The sequence below is a fragment of the Vipera berus genome (assembly GCF_964194415.1).
Source record: "Vipera berus genome assembly, chromosome: 3".
NCBI classification, from domain to species: domain Eukaryota; kingdom Metazoa; phylum Chordata; class Lepidosauria; order Squamata; family Viperidae; genus Vipera; species Vipera berus.
This window is the reverse complement of record NC_138204.1, coordinates 190,156,089-190,177,653: the sequence shown is the minus strand read 5'-3', so window position 1 is coordinate 190,177,653 and position 21,565 is coordinate 190,156,089. Positions and strand designations below refer to the sequence as shown.

Sequence of the window (21,565 nt, the reverse complement as noted above, 5' to 3'; positions counted from 1 at the left end):
CTGGATTTGATCTTTTATCTTTATACTTTGGTAGAAAAATGGTCCTGTGCTAAAAAGATTTTGGGTGGGATAAATAGAGTACTTGTCTTTTGTTTTGCTGTTGACATGCAGTTATTCCAAAATAAATTAAGCATCATATTATGGCAGTTATAGCTTATTTTTACTTGTTGAGAAGTGCCTTGTAGATCAGGTCAAACATCAGTCTAGGCTTACATGCTGTGCATGGTTATGACAAACAGATGTTTCATGGAAGATTGCAAGCTGGGACAAATAATTGGGGAAAAACATTTGCCTTTATTTGACTACATTTGATATCTAGAAGAATGCTTCTTCAGAATATAGATGGACCATTTAGTTAATTATGGCAAATAATAGCACTTATAAGAGTTTGTAAAATATGTTGATATATGTTGTATATCAAATAGGTTAGCCTATTTGATATAAGTGTTTTTTTTCCTATTTTTTATTTTGATTTCATATAGAAATTGCATTTCTGTGTTTTTATTTAAACCTCAGTCAGGAGAGGTCTCAATCTCCAACCATCTCGTTTGTCATTCCTCAGTATTCCTGTGTACAGAAGGAATAATAACTTGTTCAATACAGTTTCTTTTTTTAAAAAATAAACATTGGCTTTGCCATTGGAAAGCAGTGGATTACAAAAATGTCTTTCATAAGCATATTAGATAGTGAAAGAAGAAATCCACAAATGGTCAAAGACTGAATTAAATATGATTTGCTAATTTATCAGATTACATTACTCTGTTGTCAGTTTCACATAAATTAAAAGGAAGGGAAACCTTAGTTAGCAGTTCAGGGAAGAGATTATAGATTGTATATCTCTTTTATTAACATGTTGAAGCCAATTAATTTGAGGTGAAATGCATGGCTCATTGGGCTGTCAGTTTAGCAGATTAGGACATATAGTTCAGATCCTAATTCAAGGTAGGTCATATTGATGGCATCACCACCATTTTTGTTCCTCCCTTGGTAACTATTTTTAGGGAGAAGAAATTGGGGAGGGAAGGAAGGGATGTAAAAGAAAAATATGATTACAGAGCAAACAAAATACAAGTCAAGTTTTCTGGAACCAGAAGTTATTCTTATTAATTGGCATAATTAACCACATTGTACCAAATATTTCCCAAAAATGACAATAAATATATTTTATTGTAAGATACATTTTAATGGCATATTAAAATGAACCCAATCAATAAAATTTATTACTTAGACTGACTTTCTTGACACGACATATTCTAGTAAAGAATTGGCTCTTTTCTTCATCAAACAAGAATGTGTTTTTGCTAACCCTACACTGGAGGAAGACAACTAAAAGTATTCCAGATTTCACTCAGCTTTGATTGGTAGTCCATTATAGTGTGATATTGTGCATTTTGTAAAATTAAACAAAGGGAAAAGAGCAAATAGTCCATGAAATAGGCAGGTGGATTGACATGGATAAATGTTAATCACTAGAAAAGGAAAATTAAATTATTATTCAATGCTAAAAGAAACAATATGAAAATGAACAAAGATTTGAATGTCAGCTTTCTTAATCTTGATTTTTAACCCTGGGGCAGATTACTTGACATTGCTCATAAAGTTAGACTACCGTGACTGTACTCTAATGCTATAAAATTATAAGGTTTTTGCAGTCCAAAAGTCTGGAAGGACCTGGATTGTCCTCTGTTAGGTGTTGAACTGAATTGAATACAGGATTGAATTTCCCCCATGCAGCTATGAAAAACTGGTAACCTTGGACCACTCACCACCATTCAGTAATGCAACATTACAGGATGGTTGTGAGCATAAAACACGGTCCGTAGAAGAATGGTACACACTACCCTGAGTCCCTTTGAGGTAACTTAGATTATAAATACAGTAAATCAATTTGCCTGTGCATCCATTTTTTACTTCATATCTTTTGGGGCATGACACCCAGCTCAGAAAGAGCATTGCCTAGCATTCAACCTGTTCAGAGAGAGAGAGAGAGAAAGATAGATGCTTATGAAGTGAATGTTAACTTAAGGGAAGAAAAAAAAATGGAGATCTGGAAACTGCTTGCAGCTCTGCTTTCTTAGCAGGTGTGTGCGTGTATGTATGTGTGTGTATATATCAAAGTTGGTCTTTCTACTTCCAGAAGGATTTGCCCCTCTCAGTCATAGGCCAATGCCTTTCTCTCTCCCTCTGTTTATTTTTTCTGCCTCCATCTGGATCAGGCTGATATTGTAATCACCCTGATGCACATTGCTTCTCTTTCTCCCCCCCTCCCTGCTACTCTCCCCCCTTTTCTCTCACACACAATGTGCCATCCTGACAAGGCTTTTACTTCAGATAAGCTGCAATGTGTGTTTAATGAATACAAAGCCCTCGCTGCACTGCTGTCTCGGTTCCTGCCCGTGTGCTCCTCAGCCAGAAGGTAATCTCCAAGGGGGGGGAGCACCACCGCTTCTGCCTCTTTAACAGCCCACAAAGTTTTTTTTCTAAATGATGCTAAAGTTGATAACAGGCTCCAAGTGAAGATGTAACCTCTTATCTTGCCTCTCCTCTTAGCTGGTAGAGAATTTACATTTAAAGATTAGCCTGGAGTAAGATGAGAAGAAGGATCCATCTACCTGTGTACGTGTGTATGATGGGGAGAGGTTTGATATAGACCCTGTCCCTCCCCCACTCCATTTATTCAGCTGGACTTGCAAACGTGGGATTACTCTCCCCACCTTTCCTCACTCCACTCTGTTTATATTTAATTGTTCGACCTGATTGGGTGTAGTTTTTCTTTTTAAAGAACGTAGTAAACCATGGCTTTTGAATGAGTTGGGGAAAAGGTCCATTGATGGGATGGGAATTAAAAATTAACCTTGTAAAAGTATAGTTTATTCTTTTATTGAGTGATAATGGGGGAAAGAAGGGTTTTTGCGCAAGATTTGCCAGGGAAGGGGCTCTGATTATTTTTTGGTAGATTTTTTTAAAGAGATTGAGAAGGTTTATATCTGCTCAACTCTTCTCATCCATCTTTACTAAGGTTCTTCCATTTAGGGTCTGTATGACAGGCTTCAGAATGAATAAGTGCATGAATAAGAAGTCCCAAACAGACTAACTTACAAATATGTTTAGACAGATGAGTGAGGTTTAATCTTTTGTACTAGTTCAAATAGCTTTTAACTATTGTGTCCTCGTGGGATGTCTGATTTGGATTTTACACCTGGATGCGTGAATAATTTCTGTCAAAAGATTGATACTACAGTTTAAAGAAAGAATGTTTGTGTTTAATGTTAGAATCTTTGGTTTTAAATGACATGGCACAGATTTTCCTATGTAAGATTTTTTTAATGATATTATGCTCAGTATTCTTCAGAACTGAAGAAAAGAGAAATATTATAAATTTGTAATTAATATTTTTAAAACTTTCTATTACTGTAAACATTTAAACAAAAAAATGAGGTGAACTATAAATCGGCCCAAAGAATGGTTGTTTATAAATAAGCTCCTTAGAAACCAAATATGTCTTAACTCAGAGGGATTAACCATTTTGCTACAGTGCTTGGTCAGGTGTATGCATAGCTAGTTAAAGAAACATGATCCAATAGCTGCAAGCCTAATTAAAATCTGTTTAAAGCTGAAAGGGGTGGGAAGTCATGGATCCAGGTTGACAACAGAAGATCAATGGGATGAGACAATAGAGTCCCATTACTTTACTTGCATTGACTGAATATATTGACATTTCAGGCTTAGGATTGCCTCAGTAAGCAAGTATGATGGAACACAAGTTCACAAGCCAGAAGGCAGGAGTGCCACATATATTATATGTTGTGTCTGCTTTCAGGCCTCCTTATCATTAAACCAGAATATCAATGGATAATTGCAGAAGACGTGGAAGTTTTAGATCTCTATCTGTTACACAGAGCAAATCTTAAGAACTTCTTTAATTACCCCAAGAATAAATAGTATTTCTGGGTTTGCATTTTCACATTCTGTGTCAGGGAGTTGTTGCTTTATCATTTTTATGCGAGAATTGGTTGGAAAATGTGTCAAAACCTATTATTCATTCGGATTTCACAGTTCCACTGGATTCATAGACTGTATGATGAATGAATGGTATAATTTAAATACCATCTCTTTGTCTGAGTCCATGTCAGAGAAACAATTTCTGATATAATTGTTGGATCAATTTCTATAATTGTGATTTTTTTTGCTGGCAACTTGGATCATCAAGTCCTGCATGTACTAATACCTTTTCAAGAAAAGTTAGATATGAAACATATTAAAACCTTTATTATCTCAAATTCTTTGAGATACTTTATAAAATGGAACCAGTACTACAGTAAAACTCATCAGTGCTAGGTAAGCATGGAGATGAAATTTAATTTAAAGCAGAGAAAGAGCTAATATGACAAGAATCACCAGTGATTTAACTCATTTTTTAAAATGTCAATGAAAATGTAGGATCAATTCAAATAGTACTGTTATAATACAACAGTTGTGGCCATGAAGTGAACTCCTGATATTTCTCTGAAATGATGTAGAGAAAATGAATCCATTTTCATGAAAATTTTAGGTTTCGTTTGATCAGCAGGTGCTGCTGAGATGAAAGCCACGTGTAAATTTTCAGAAGGCCATAAGTGTCAATTCAGAAAAGGAAAGTGATAAGAGAAAATGCAATCAGTTTTCCTGTTTTCAATTTGTGCAGGATTTGAAGAGCTGTTTTGTTAAACTGCTACATCTGTTCCAATATGAATATTGAACTACTTCCACTAAAAATAACACCCTATAATTTGCAAGCCACTGCAATCTTTTGTTAATGTGAGTGGGTTATTTGGGGGAAAAATTGGTTCTGAAAAACTGATTCTAGCTTAATGTGCACTTTTGTTTATTAGCACTTTTATCAGAGGCAGGAAAAATAGTATGCAGCTAGGAATTTATTACGGTGATGAGAAATAAATGTGTTTTCTTAAGTAAACATTTGTACGTTGTGTAGCACTTGTTAATTTTGGAAAACAAGTCACTTTGAAACCAGCCTTAGAATATTTTTTCTCTTTATTTTAACATGACATTTATTCATTTTCTACTATTCTCTCATTCTGCACAATAGTACAGTGCCTGTTTCTTCTTAGACCAGTAAATCAAAATTTTAAGGTAATCAAGGGTATTTTAGTTAATAGGTCTTTCAGTGCAACTTTTTCCATATTTAAATAAAATGGCTAAATTATGTTTGAGTGTATTCATTAAAAAGGCTCTTCAGTCATGTTGTTAATCAGGTTATATGGAATGCACAGGATACAAATTTTAAAAGCATGTGTGTAATAAAAAGTATAGAATAGGCAAGGGAAAGAGCTAAGCATTTGTGAAATCAGATGGTTTTTAAAAAAAAATAATGAAGGAAAAAATACTAAGTGATATTCAAAATGAGGTAAATTAGTATGAAAAAATGTTAATATGCCAAGGGAATTTTTTGTAATTGCAATATGTACCCATGTTTTAAATATATATTTTTCTTCAGATTTTTGGTAATATGAATACAATCATTGGCCTACTAAAAAAAATATAATCAGAAGCTCAGTTGAATAAGTAATTAGGTTAATTATCTCAGTGGAATAATCCACAGGTGAAAGGAAAGTCTCTGAAGAACCTTTATTTTTCTAAGTTCTGCTCAGTAATCTGTGTGGACTGTTACACAATGAAACAGAACATCTGAAAGAAAAGATAGCTTATGTTACAAAGCAGTTCTTGCAGTAATTGCCATTATAAGTGAGACTCCATCTAGTGGATGAATTTATTCTTCCAGTAGCAACAATGAAAGTGGACTATTGTTATTTTAAATTATTGGTTAGCATCAGTTAGCATAGGTCATTCTCTATCACATTTTAAAACAGGAGTGTTAACCACCATCTGAGAAAGTAGTTTCACGGCCCACCTCAGTTATATAGGAACCTGTAGTTACCTCAATGGCTATAGGACGCTTCAATATCTGCCTAGCTGGATGTTAATATGCAATTTGCATAAGTACCAGTCATTACCACCAACCAGTTTCCCTTTGTGATTCATTTTATCTGAAGAGCTATAGGCTACATTGCTTGCCTGACTGATGATGACCGCACAGTCACCTCCCTAGGTGGTAGTTCAAATGTCATGTTTCAATTCACTGGGTCAAAAGACTTTCCACAATGGACTGTCTGGCTGATGTTCTGTTTTCAGTGTAACATTTCCTGATTGGTCTAAGAGCAGCAGGATGCAAACTACTCCTTAATCATTTTATCACAACATGTTGTGTTAATACATATAACTTAAGATGGCATCAAGATTTTCATTTTGACACTTGCCATGATTTTTTCTCAATAAAAAACCCTTACATCATTTATATCTGCTTTAATACCTCAGCTAAGTATTTGTTTTTCCCTAAAACAATAATAACAAATGTTATTTGTTGTTCTCCACGATGAAAGGTTTGTATCCAAGAGAGGTACACTATGATATAAATAGAAAGCATAGATCATACTTTTAAAATAAACCAGATAAAATGTAAAATAGCATAGTAAACAAGATCTTTGCTTTAGGGCCTGAGAATATGCAGTTTAATGAACTGATTAAAAGCATCTCCTCAGATGGGCCTTAACCATAGACTGTACTGGCTTTTGAATAACAGCATTCCAAAGAATTAAGATAGAATTGGACGAATGGATAGCAAGAGACAGAAATGTTTGTTCCAGTATGACTTTTCTCTGATATTGAAACAGAAAAGCATGCAAAAATACTTCTGCAAAGGAAATTTGGGAAGAATGCTACAGTAGATTAAGAAAGCATGCTTAAAGGGACTTCCAGGTAAAATTGTTTGTTAAAGCGATTAAGTCTCTCAGCTGCCAGAAATTTGATAGCATTGCCAGATATTTATGAACAATGGTGCCAGATTGTGGGTTTGTTCTTTAAACAAATTAGTGCTGTTGCTGGGAGGAAAAGTGTGACAGTATTACAGAAATGTGTCAGCAGATTCAAAAGAGTAATAGAGTTAGGATTCTACTGTAGTTCTGGATTGTGGAGTTGTGTTCTTTGAGGGAAGACTAATTTATGACTGAAAAGATGCTTAACTTTATCACCTTGTACCTATCATTCCAACCTGACTTTATCAGGTTTTTAAGCATACTGTACAAAGCTGACTTGAAGTGATATACATACTTATCAGATATACACACTTCAGTCAAAAAACATATTTCCAAATAAAAGACCAATCTATTTTTCCATACTCCCCTCTTCCATAAACCTTAAATTTATTGCATTTATTAAAACTGACTGTGAAACAATAGTTGTACAATGAGTAGAGGACAGTAATTCCATAAACAATAATTTAGGCACAAATGGGTTTATTATAGATAGAACATACATGCAATGCATTGTTAGTAGATTGACGCATGAGTTAAACAATACAGCATTACCTACAGCAGGTAACATTTAGGCTGAAGAGGTCTATTTCTAGGGTTGAATTTTTCATTCAGGTTGTGATTTTTAGTATAAAAAGGCAATTGAAAATATGTACAATCTTCATATGCAGATCACTTATACATTTTTGTGTTTTTTACCCTGGCATTTATATACTTTTTTTGATTGGGTAGGCTATCACAAAATATGAAAACCATAGAATATTTTCATTCAGCTTTGCATATTAGTTTGGAGAAGCATGAATGAATGCTTTGTATTAACATATGAATCAAAATAATTTCTTCCTCATTCCTAATATTGTTGTTCCCTCAATATATATTTCAAAGCTATTGTTAAGAGATTGCCATTGTCTTAATTTTGTTTCCTTTGTTTGAATATCTGACATGGATCTTAAAGCATTATTCAAGATAGCAAAATCAGCCTGTTTGGAATTATACATCACCTCTTTGTGAACAATATTTCTAAAGTTTTATTCTCCAACATATTTTCCTAATTATAAGGGAAAGCAGGTATTGCATACATATTGGCAGATGTTAGTTGTCAAGTTTCACACTTGCATTTATGACCCAAGGTTCAGTAACTTTGCTTTCTCTTGGGACAATCGATGCTGCTCTTTGTGTTTTGAGGTGTTCCTATTCCATAATGAACACAATTGGGGCATATTGCACTAGTAGCATGCATGAATGTTTAAACAAACATAAAGGAAGAATATTAATTTAAAATCATTATCATTTTACAGGATGGCCCAGGTTAAAATGAGATTGCAGTGGGAGACTTTGGGGAGTTTATGGTCTTGGAGGCCCATTGATAAGGAGAATAAATAAGATTAGTTAGATCAGAAGTCCCCAACCTTTTGGGAACCAGGGACTGGTTCCGTGGAGAAAGGTTTTTCCATGGAAAAAAGTTTTTTTGTGTGCTGCCGGCATCCCACAGATGGGGCTTTGCTTGTTTGTGTGGACTGGTTGCTGGCATGCCGCGGCCCAGTACCAGTCCATGGACCGGGGGTTGGGGACCCCTGAGTTAGATAGTCTGGCTTGGCATAAGCTGGTTTCCTGTATAGCAGCTGTTTTCAAGTGATCATTGAGGTAAAAATAAGGTGTTAAAATAGGTCTGTCAATCTTAGAGGTTAGGTTTTATCTATATTCCTTCTATTCTTACAAACATTATGTGTATGCCCTTGGGATTTTTGAAGTTGAGAGCCTTGTGGAATGAGAAAAAGAAGAGCAACATAATGAAAATATTTATGTTATCTCACCTTAATAATTTTATAAATAACTCAAAGCAGCAAAGATACCTAACACTCCTTCCTCTTACTTGGGATAATAGTAATAATGATACTAATGATGATGATGGTGAAGTTGGTCACAGAGATGTTTAAGGATTCTCTTTGTAGGTTATTCACTGGGAGATGGGTCAGTGACATTGGTGAATAAGAGAAATCCTTATTTATCCATGTCATTAGTGTATTTGTAGAATATGAAGTGGGGAAATTAAAAGTTTAGGTGACTGATACCAATTTTGCATAGCTACACTTTCTTTTCTAAATTTGTGTGTGTGAGAGAGAGAGAGGGAGGGAGGGAGATGAAAGAGAAAGAGAAAGAGGAAAGAAAGAAAAAGAAAGAAAGAAAAAGGAAAGAAAGAAAGAAAGAAAGAAAGAAAGAAAGAAAGAAGAAAAAGAAAGAAAGGAAGGAAGAAAGAAAGAAAGAAAGAAAGAAAGAAAGAAAGAAAGAAAGAAAGAAAGAAAGAAAGAAAGAAATCCGCTGCAGTAGTGGTAGCAATAGGCAAATAATGTTTGCAGCTGGGCAATCACAGAAGTCCCTAAGATCTGTGACTGTCAACCAAGAACACAGATGCCTTCAAAGTTATGGTGTTTTTTTTCCTTGTGGAAGTCACTGGCATGGAACAGATGCCTTCATTCTGAAGAAACTGGACACTGGATATAATTGATTCTATCTTCTCTTTGTTCTCTAGGGATGCTCCCTCATCTATGATATTAGATAAGGCAGATGGATTAAAAAAAGAAATATTTGTAGGGAGTTTCCATAGTGTGATACACAATTCTGATATATTTGCAATGTATTTTCATTTTTATATTTAAAGATAGAATCACTTATTTTTGTTCACCGTGTAAGGAGTTTTTTTTTAATTAGAGTTTCTTCTTGGTAAGTATTAAATTAACAAGATTGGAACATGACGATTTATTAAATCGCCTGACTGCTTACAATGAAATCACCAGGTAATCGGTGATTTTAGATATGTACCGTAAGTAAATACAAAATGATTGCATGCAAAAGACCCATGTTTATTATTTTGCCATCTCTTAAGAATGGCAGACTTAACTGTGAAATGTTGTACAAGTTTAAAAACCCACAACTTTTTCTTTGTGCTACACTTTTGCTAAAAGCCTGCATGCATGCATGCATCCATCCATCCTCCCTTCTTTTCACAATCATAATTATGAAGAAACACATTACAATGAAAAAAAATGGATCTTCTTTAATGAAAAATAATTAATTGTAATAACTACAGTATATTGAATTGAACTACATATATTGAATTGGATTAAGATTTATAGCATGATTAATCGGACCTTTGGTTTGCCACATACTTCAGTGAGATAAAAGTGAACTAAATTACTCAAACAACTAAGTGTATGTAGTGTTTTTTCTGTTTGCTTTGTTTTTTGAAATCCCATTTTCATCTTTCTACAATAATAACAAAATTGAGGTTCTTCCTCATCAATACTTTGATTTTATTTGTTCAGGTCATTTCTGACTCAATTGAGGATGACCAAACTGTTCTAGTATGGTTTGGGAAAATGCTAGAGGTAGAATCTCATCTTCTGTACTGATTCTATAACTGTAACATTGGATAGCGGCCATTGAAAAACAGCCTCTTTGAATGAACTTGAAAATACATATTTTTTGCAGACTATCTAAGCTGTGGAATGATTTAGTGCATTTTGCAGTAGCTGTTCTTTGTTAGCTTGGCTTTTTCTCTGCACTTATAAATATTAATTTATACCTAGAGGCAAGAAGTATTCTTTTTTCCTTCTAGAATTATTCCTAAATTATTTCAAATGTTATAATCCCCTCGTGTTGTTATATTTACTTTATTCTCAGTTTTGTTCCTTGAATTACCACTGGTAGTGGTTGAGTTAAGTTGGCTGTTCTCCAAACCAGATCAACTAAAAATGTGATGTTTTATGTTCTAATTAACCATCGATGCCGAATCACTGTTCATTCTGAATTTAGCAATACATCAGGTGTTCCTCACTGGAAGTGTTCTAAGATTCAAATCTCTCTTTTATTTTCCGGAAGTACAATATTAAGATCTTAAGGTAGTAGTGTAATCTGCATTACTAATACACAATATGTTCTGATCACTGTCTATTAATAATTACAGAACTATGATTTCTGTTATACTGCAGTATAGTACAGCAGGATATAAGAAGGATGTATCTTGAAACTTAGTGCAATAACCAGTGCTTTTTTTGTAAAAGAAAAAGGTGCCGGAACTCACACATGTCATACAACCCGCCTTGCCTACCCTACAAGGTTCCATCCAAAAAAGGTGCTGGAACTCCATTCTGAGCGTTCTATGAGGAAAAAAGCCCTGGCAATAACTATAGTGGGAGGTAGGGCTAAGATATAATTAACTCAGTGGGGAATTATTTCTGAGGATTGTGTGCTAAATGTGTAGAATGACAAGCTAGGATTGAGCATCCTAGACCTAGATTTTTATTCTGGCTATGAATCTAACTGGGTGACCTTGGACCAATCTAAATCTTTCACTGAAGGCTATTCACATGGTTGTTGTGAAAATAAAATGAAGTAGAAGAAGAGCCATATATGCTGCCTTGCTATTTTCAAAAGAAAGGGGGATTAGATATTTTTTCATAAATAGAAAAATATGCAAGAGCCAAAGTCTTCTCTTCCTTACCTCTCATGAGACAGATCTGTTTGAAACAGACATTCTTAACATCAGATCATCTATTTCTCCTTGTTAAATACACATTCCTCATATTATGTTTCATTCTCTGTACCAGATCTGTTACACTTTCAAATGCCTAAGGGAAAAAAGCCCTAGGGCACAGGTATGTAGTTAAAATGAAGTTGGTCCATCCCTTAGTTTTTTTCAAGGTTCCATAAATTTGGGCTGAGCTTGGCATGCAAACATTTTAATTTTGTAGTAAGCATTGTGCTTTGTTTTTTTCCACTTCCTGCACAACTTTTGTAATCTCTGCTTTGTTGATACCATTTTGAAAGGAAGAAATAAAAAGCTCGCTGTGATGGGATTACAGTAGCTCCTTTAGTCCATCAATTCATTATGTCCATGTCCATGTAAGGGCCTGATAATATTTTGAAAAACAGATCTTCCTTTTAAAAATGTGCTATTCTTGTTCCAGATTGTTGGTAATCAGAGTTAAATATTTGTTTGCTGTTTGTGAATTTCCTAGTTTCTTCACTGTGCATGCATCACTTCCATTCATTCATATGGTGGGAAATAAATTGTCACAGTTAGTTTTGAAAAAACAACAACAGTGCAGACCTTCTGATATAGGCCTTGTGTTGCAGATTTTATCACATTTATGCTTTAACTGCCCATCATTAAAGGACTTGTTAAAGTTTTGCAATCTATTGCAGTTTCTTGAAATTTGGGATGCTGTGAATCACCAGAGTACAGCCCATATCTTCCAACTGGACTTTAGATTTGGAATTTCTGTTTTGGAAAATCACTTTGAATATAGTTTTTTTTTAAAAGTGTGTGGTTAAGAAAGTTCAGGAGGCATTCATTTTGGCAAAGCTTTTGATTTGAGGTTGACATGCTAAAAAGATACACAATAACCTGCTGAAACAATAAAAATATGAAACAATCTTTAATGGGAGAAAGATCTAGTCTTCTTGACAAAAAGTTGAAAATGCAACAAAATCAAGAACACAAATGATGAAGGCCCTGTACATGTATCTCAACTAGGAATGCCCAACTAGGAATATTCTTACTATTCCTAACAATTTCTCTGTATATGAAGTTATGAGCATTTGCTTCTAATAATATTTGCTCAGAAACATTCAGAACTGAATATCAGTTGGTGCATACTTGCTGGCATTTTATAGGTATGCATTTTACAGATATTCTATTTAATAATAGAAAAAGAGTAAAATTGAATGTGCATACAGTACTCATTATGTACAAACCAACTGGAGAAATTTTACTTCTGTTTATATTATTGGATTGTTTCTCCTTTGGATAGTAGGCTTTGTCAGTATCTGTCCTAATCAAGCTCTAGTTACATAATGTTGAATATGGTTAGCTGCATTAGTATTAAACGGGGATGAACATCCCTTAAGTAATGTTGTACAAGCAGATATTGATAGTCAATTGTACATTCTAATGAATATATAGTTTATTGTCCCAGCACTGTCCATATGTCATATGATAAAGAGTTTGCATGTTGCCCTCCACATCTACTGGACAGAAAGAAGTTACTATATAGTCCTACAACCAAGTATGAAAATGGAATCCTTAAATTTAATAGACTATATATAATAAATAAATCAGTTTCATCAAGATTTGGATCAATATTGGCTTGTTTAACTGAATTGTACAAGTAGGCCTCATTTAGCTATCACAGTTGGGATTACAATTCAGTCCTAAAGCAAAGCAATTGCTAAAATGAACAGTTTTACTTCAATTGTCCTTTGCTTTACAATTATAAATGTAATAAATTACTTTTTCATCATGATCATAAGTGGGAACAGTCACTAAACAAGGACTATTTATAGTTAAGAGAAACCAACTTCCATGACTCAAGTAAAATAACAACCTGTAGGTGATTAAAGTAAAATCCTGAAATTTCCTAATAGCTATTCCAGAAAAGGAAATAAAAATAATATTTATAAACAGGACAATTTATCAAACTCAGAATACAAATCAAAAGTACACATTTCTGGGACAAACATTTACTGCAATATTCAACAACTGTATTTTATTTTATTTATTTACTCAAATTTGATCTGATTATCTTCAAATGACAACACTGACAAATGAGTAAAGTATAGGCAGTCATACTAGTATTTGGTCCCTCTGTCAGGTTAAAGCTGCTGGCTAATTATGTGCCAGCAGCTTTGGCTCAAGAGCAATCTATCTGGCTTCTGTTGCATTTCTCATGTGATTTGCTGTTGCTGAACAAATTGCTTTCTCTTTTCCAATGGTAATATAATCCTGTGTATGCTTAGATGATGAAGGGATTCCTCATAGTAAGTAAGCAGTGCAGGAATTGGTAACTGCATTTGATTTTCTTTTACATTGATTTCAATATGTGTAGTCTTTACATCCTATTAAATACTTTGAAAGATAAACTGATGTAAGAATGATTGGGCAGGCCCAGCGGCCCCTCGTCTTAAAACCTTAGCTCAGCTGAATATCTTACAAGGGAGTGGAGGGAATAAGATAAAAGTATGCTTACTCTAAGGTTAACTGATTTCAAATAGAAGGCACTCTCTACTTATTGCATTCTGCTCAAAATAAATACATTTCGCATATGGTTAAGATTGATCAAAAAATATTCGGCATGCCAGTGATTACATTCCCATCTGTGATTAAGGGTTTCTGTCTGCATCTGGTTTTCACGTTGTATTTCTGTAACAAGAATCTTTTATATGGCAGAGTTCATTCTCTGTATTTTCTATTAGCTGCAGCTTGAACTACTGCACGGATCACAGATTTACACATATGGCTTTAATTACTTCATACCATTGAGAAAAAGTAATATTTGTTTGGAAATGTATGTTTTCAGCATTTCCATGGTTATGCAATACGATGAACTTTTAAAATAATATTCTTAGGGAGAAATACAAATTGTTAAAATTTAAAATCCTTTTGGTTGGATTTTAAATTGATCCAAACGTTTTAGTTTCAAGTTTGCACATTCAGTAATAAAAATAGTATATTGCCTCCCTCACCTATTTCATTTTTAGAAGTAATAGAAAGAAAGATGGAATTATATGGGCTTTCAAAGTATATTTTAAAATTCTTATAGTTATTGCCACTGCTGCTATGACTATTATTTAAAATGATATTTTAGTAGTAATTTAGAAGGCAGAGCTATTCATAAAAAGAATACTTGAGTTGCAATATATCCACTTGCAAAGAGTAAAACCAGTTAAATTTAATGGAACTTACTCCAAGAAAACATATAGACAGGATACTTGAATGACATGTGCCTCAATTTTACACAGATGTAAAAGATCAGTGCCATTGAACTGTCAATAAGTTCCTCATATAGATGTTTAGGATAGTTTTCTTAATAAAAAGTCAGGATGAAAATTCAATAAATAATAAAATAATAGGCTTGAACTGTGGATGTGCAATAGGAATATATATAGGTATAGAGTGAGAATCAAGCATCATGAATTTAATACAGGTAATCCTTATGACTGTAATGGAGCCTGCCAATCAGGCTCTATTGTTAACTCATGATAGTTGTAAATTTGGTCATTTGTGTGACTGACCAGATTTTTATGATATTTTTTGGAAGTGGTTTGTAAACTGAACAGCAGGGTTGTATACTGAATTGGCTGGCCCATGGTTCTCTATGGGCCAGTTTTGCCAAAAATCAAAAGTAAATTCCAGTTTTTGGCAAAACCATCATAAAACAAGGTCATGCAATGGTAAGACACTGCAAATGGCTGTCAGTGTGGTCCAATTGTCAGTGCCTGAGATGTGGTCTCAGGCACTGACAATTGGAATTGTCAGTGCCTGAGACCACATCAACCTTGGAATTTAAAATCTGGATTGTAAGTACCCCTGCCAGGTAGGTCTGTTGTAACTTCCACCAATCGCTAAGTGACTGGTTGTAAGATGAAATCCACCTGTAATGCATCATTCCTTGTAAATGGCTGCTGCGTATCATTTAAACAAGTTTCAAGTTTATTTCAAGTTTTATTTAATTTGTATACCGCCCTTCTCCTTGGTAGGGACTCAGGGCGGTTCACAGGGCATATATAAAAAAGACAATACAAAAATTAAAAAAGATTAAACCCATGCCCAGTTAAAAACAGTAATACAAATCTAAAACGACAAATTAAAACCCATAATCCCCCGTCAGGCCAGACCAGCCATTTCAAATAGGTGGGTCTTCAGGCCACGACGGAAAGTTCGGAGGTCTGATGCCGTCCGGAGCTCCACCGGCAGTTGGTTCCATAGTACCGGAGCGCCCACAGAGAAGGCCCTCCCCCTGGGGGCCACCAGTCGGCATTCCTTGACTGGCGGCACCCTGAGGAGGCCCTCTCTGTGGGAACGCACAGGGCGGAGGGGAGTTGATGCCGGCAGCAGGTGGTCCCTGAGGTATCCCGGACCCATGCCATGTAGGGACTTAAAGATCGTAACCAAAACCTTGAACCTCACCCGAAAGACAACTGGTAGTGCTTTAGTTTGCAGTATCCTCTAAATAATTAATTCTTTTACTTTGTATTTTTTTAAAAACCTTTCAGGGAATGAAAAAGTGGGATAAATTTTGAATAAATAAGTAAATATAGATAACATAAAATATTAAATGTTTTGTTTAGTAAACTTGCAAAAATGTAGAGAAATTATGTTCCTTTAAAACTGTCTGTTTTCAAATATCTGTAAATATCTGCTGAGATTTATCTGTAATTTGCATGAAATCCATATAATTAAACATATAGTATTTATATTCTGCTTTGGATCTCAGAACACTATTTTGATAGTGATTTTGCATAATCTTTATAATATGCCATCTGCTAACCCTTTTTCTTGCATTAAGCAAATCTGTGGAACCTATAAGTCAAATGATAATTGTTGTATAAAATAAATTAATTTATCTGACACAAAATAATACTTGAAAAAGTCTATTAAGATATCCCAAAGTGTAAACATCATTCTTCTAAGCTTGCATGGTTTAAGAAGGTGGGTTCATGGCTGATAAATATGAGTTGGGCAAAACATGCTGCTTCTAAGTTTAATTAGGGAATTTTGAAAATATTATAACAGTATGAAAGGCTATTTTTTAATTAAAAACCTGGAAAACATCTCATTTGTGGCCTGATTTGTTTTTATAAATATTTAACTTCCATTAAAACTGTTAGTGATTTGCTTGCAAAGGAAACATTGATTCATAATGTAGCCCTGACATCTCAAATATGGTATCCGTGAGCACAACCGTGCCTACTAGGCCAAAGTGTAATCTGTGCCAAGTGATTTCTAAGAAAGCGAATGGATTGATTATTCATGTGCCAAGATTTTTACAGACACACACACAGAGGGAGGCAAGGCTGGGGACTTGCTTTCTGATTCCAGCTTTTCCACCTTTATCTGAGATACAATCTATCCCTCACTAAACCTCAAACAATAGAATCTGGTGGTGAATTGATTTCTCCTTTTTTCCCACCTATTTTTCAACAGGACAATTTTTAATCAAGCCACCTGAGAATGCAGAGCAGGGGGACAGGGAAATTGTTGCTCCTGAAACTCCTTCCTTCCTTCCTTCCTTCCTTCCTTCCTTCCTTCCTTCCTTCCTTCCTTCCTTCCTTCCTTCCTTCCTTCCTTCCTTCCTTCCTTCCTTCTTCTCAGTTTTAAATTTCTTTTTTTCTGATATTACTCTTTTTTTCCTTCTTGTCCTCTGTTTTCTATAGAGCCAAAACCAATTGCCCTTTCAAACGGCAGCATTGCATTGCAGTTTGATGAAATACAATGGGAAGTTCGCACAACTAGGAGTGGCTTGCTTATACTCTCTCTGTGTGCAGAGGATGTACACAAATTTTTGAATCAGTTTTCACTCCTGGTGAATTGCCTAGACAAGTTCATGCAGTTTTCTTGGCAGTATTTTCAAAAGTGGTTTGCCATTTCTTTCTTCTTAGGATTGAGAGTCTAGCTCAGGATTACCCATAGGCTTTGTACTTAAGGCAAGATGAGACATCCCCCTCTCCTGATTTCTGTTGCTATAGCCACTACAACAAACTGGCTCTGTGATACATTACATAGACAGATAGACAGACATTTTCTGTAACATCATACAGTATTGCCTTAGTGTTTTGCAAAGTAAATACATATTGATAAATTACATTAGGAAAATGCAGAAATAAAGCAAATGGAACAGAGAATAGGTGCAGGTTTTACATTTCCATTGAACTAAAAAAAAGTTTCCTTCACCTTCTGGTTGAACCTTGGTGACTTCATTGGCAATCCATGGAGCATTCAGGGTAGACCTATTCCCAGTCTGAGATTATTGTAATTGTCTCTGAGATAATTCACTTGAAGTACTTTCAAGAAGCCTGTTGTATCTGCTTCATTTAATATTATTTTCCCTTTTTGCTTAGTTGCCCTTGAAGAGTTTCCTCTCCCTCTTTTGTTAGTGCACTTTACTCATTAAGACATTCTGTGGGTAATTCCATTTACTTCTGAACATGTAAACGTTTTATACAGGGTTTTTAAATTAAACTGTAAAGGCTTGTAGCATTGAAAGAATATATAGAATCCTGGGAAGCTGCCTAAACTGATCACCCTCTCTTTGCATTGACCTTAATCACTGTCAGTGGTTATTCTGGTAAGAATTTTTCCTAGCTGGAGATAATAGGGTTAATAACTGAGATTCTGTCTATAGAAAGTGACTGTTTATAACCCAATGTAGATTTCATTTTGTTAAGACAACATATGCATCCTTTGAATAGTACTAGGGGGTGTTACAACAGAAAAAGAAAGCACTGTAGTTTAAGATGATAAATAACAGAGGCAGTTTTTAAAAACTTAGGAAACCACCTATTTATTTTGTTATTGAACAAATAAAGCCCTAAAACAAAGTTAAAAAGAATACAGAAAGGATAGGATAGGATAGGATAGGATAGGATAGGATAGGATAGGATAGGATAGGATAGGATAGGATAGGATAAATACTTTATTTGGCCAAGTGTGATTAGACACATAAGGAATTTGTCCCTGGTGCAGAATTTCTTAAATAAACTTGTAAGATGTAACTAAGGTAAGAACATAATCTAAAAGACATCTTGCTAAGAGCCTCCACACAAGTGGAATGAGAATTATATTAAGAAATACTTAATCCCTTTGTAGCTGCTTAACATTTGGAAAGGAAGAAAGAAGCTTCATGCAGAGATCTTCTCCTGAAAACAGATAATTCTGCTGTGTTGCTACGTTGGCATCTGGGATTTATCAATAATCTCAAATCTCATATTTTAGTTCTGTCAGATCCGGATTGCAAAGAGGCGGGCTGAGAGCAAGCAGTTATCCAATAGGCAGCCTCCTTTCTTGTTGCTGCACATATTGAAAGGCCTATGATAACCCCCCTCTTTTCTTTTTTAATCAAGGAGATATTAGTATGGCAGGTTGCTGGGCTGAAGAATATCTTTCTAATGGTACTCAACATGATTTACTGAATTTCACTTATCTTATTCCCTGAAACCAATAAAAAAACATCAGCTAAAGGAACAAATTTACTATATTTTAGGTGTTTGGAGAACTAGATTAGATTTGGAAATCCGAATCTAATATATAGTCTTGCATGAGATGGTGTCCATGACGTGAATTCCAAAAACTTCAGATTTAGTCCCTGCTGTTTGCACAGTAATTAAAAAGGACCAGGTAACTACTGATAAGAATTTCATCTATCTGGACTTTTGGAAGGCTGAATGGATAATTGAGCCTTATAGCCTGACGCAGGATGTAGTAGTTGCCTTAGTTTTTCTATAAACAGTTGATTTCACTTAAGTCTTGGAGGTCATTCAGACTAGTAATTTGAAGGTAATCCAGCCATCACTGTGGTGATATAAAACATGTCTCATTAGTTATATATTGTTACAGCACTGGCTGGAATGAGGCTATAAATTATCAACCTGAAGAAGTTCATAGTTACATGCTATATATAATTGACTTTATTACTCATTCAGCATTTTTGTGTTTTTCTTAGAGTTACATTTACCTATGTGTTGGATTCAGATTGCAATACAATGCACAATATTGCCTTTAGGATTATGCTTTTTATTCTTTTTTATTATTTGTTTAAAGAATCTAGTATTAACATGTAAACAGAAGGCCTTTGTGCTTCAGACTGGCTGTGATATGTGCGTTTTTGTTTTTCCCCCCCTTTTGTTGTTGTCAATAGAAAAGATTGATCACTGGGCTGGTGAACGTAATAGCTGTCCCAGTCAGAAAAGGAGAAAGGAAATTAGCAGGAAGATTGGTGGAAAATGATATCTGTCAAAAGAAACACTTGGAGAGCACTGAGTTTAGTAATAGGTGACTGCCGGAAAAAAGGGAACTTTGAATTTTGCCAAGGTAAGGAACAGATTTGTAATTCAACATGCTGTTTTTGAGAAGAAAAAAATGATTTTTTTTGTCTTGTTTCTTAACTGTGTGTTTAAATCTCCTTGTTATCTTAATGTGTTTTCTACTCCTCCTAAATTATTTGGTATCTAATATCTACCTTGGATTGTAGATGGCAAACCTAAGACAATCTATAAAAGAAAATGTCCCATTTACTTTTGTCTTAAATAAATGAAATGTCCAATTGAGGGAAAGAAGACAGATATGTAATGAACACATACACGTTGCCCTGACTGCAATTCCCCCCCCCACACACACACACCAATTTTGGATTTAAAGTTCAACAATATCCATATACAATCAGACCTTCTCTCTGGTTTCTTTCTCTGGTTTATTCCACAATCCCAGTTTTCATGATGTGCTAAAAGAAAAATAAAGGCCTAAATACACTTTCTTGTGAAAAGAGCCATCAGGTATAATCTGAGCAGTAAATCTTAGCATTCTGTGGATTTGCTTTTAAACCAAACTATAGCTAAGTGTGATATCCTGATACATTTAAAGTTAAAGTCTGGGATGTTAGGTCCTTTCGGCAAGGAATTTAAAAAGGATAAGAGGCCATAAGACAAAAGTTGGTCATGATTATTTAAGCTATTCTTGGCTTAATTTTAAGAGCTGTGGTGGCACAGTGTTTAGAATGCAGTATTGCAGGCTAATTCTGCCAACTGCCAGCAGTTCAATTTTCATCAGCTCAAGGTTGATATCAGTCTTCCATCGTTCTGAAGTCAGTAAAATGAGGACCTAGATTGTTAGGAGCAATGTGCTGACTCTGTAAACCAGGGGTCCCAACCCCCAGTCCGTGGACCAGTACCAGTCCATGGCATGCCAGCAACCAGTCTGCACAAACAAAAAAGGCAGCACACAAACCACGCATCCTCCAGTCCATAGAACCGATCCCTGGTGCCCAAAGGTTTGTAAACCACTTAGGGCTGTAAACCAGTGTGAAGTGGTATATAAGTCTAAGTGCTATTGCTATTAATTTTAGGAAATAATTTAAGAAATAAAAAGCTAAGGTTTCTTAAGGGTCTTAAAGAGCAATTTAAACAGTTTTTAAAAATGATACTACAAATCTGTTCTTAGAGGTAGTTCCAGTATATGGCATAGCAGTGAAGAAAGCATGAAGGCTTAAAGACTATTTATGCTTAGTATATCAATATTAAATCCAATATGTGCCCACAAAATGAACAGAAATGCGTTGTGGCAGGTGGCATTTATACATGTGGGATGTTTAAGATGGCATATTTCTCTCTTTACCACACATTGATGTTGTAGGTTTTCAATGTATATGAATGGCTCTTTAAAACTATACATATCTACCCATTTATTCAGAAATAGAGACATTGGCACTAATGAAGGAATTGTAGACAACATACTTTAAGGTAGCATCAACACTGTTTTTAAAGTTGGATTCATTTTATGATTTAGATGATATTTTTGTTATTCTTGCAAATATGTCTTTGAGTTACTGAATAATTCTAAAGGAGTTGAAAGGGCAACAACATTTTGAATGTATGGTTTGAGCTATATAGGTAGATATAAGTAGAAGAGGTATAAAGTATATCCATTACAAATGACAGTCTTGGATTTTGGAAGCAATCCATGATAAAAATTTAGCTTTTTTTCTGCCTTTTAGGCTACATGTCCATGCCCATGTCGCTGCAAAAATTTGTTTCAATCAGACCAGTTCTTATTAAACCTTCATCATCATTTCACTAGTTGACCATCTTACAAATGTTTTTTTTCCCAAATGATGTATATTCATAATTTGCCTCTTCACCTCAAAATA

General features: G+C 34.8%; 1 protein-coding gene across 1 annotated transcript in view; it reads left to right on the top strand.

Annotated features, from left to right (window-relative positions):
* Positions 1-2,300: 2,300 nt before the first annotated feature.
* The window catches only part of RUNX1T1 (RUNX1 partner transcriptional co-repressor 1), a gene marked incomplete at its 5' end in the record, with an annotated part of 150,994 nt that continues 131,729 nt past the window's right edge, over positions 2,301-21,565 (top strand). Inside the window, 2 exon segments of the mRNA XM_081322724.1 lie at positions 2,301-2,398; positions 2,400-2,416. Of these exon segments, the coding sequence (XP_081178850.1) occupies positions 2,301-2,398; positions 2,400-2,416 (115 nt within the window).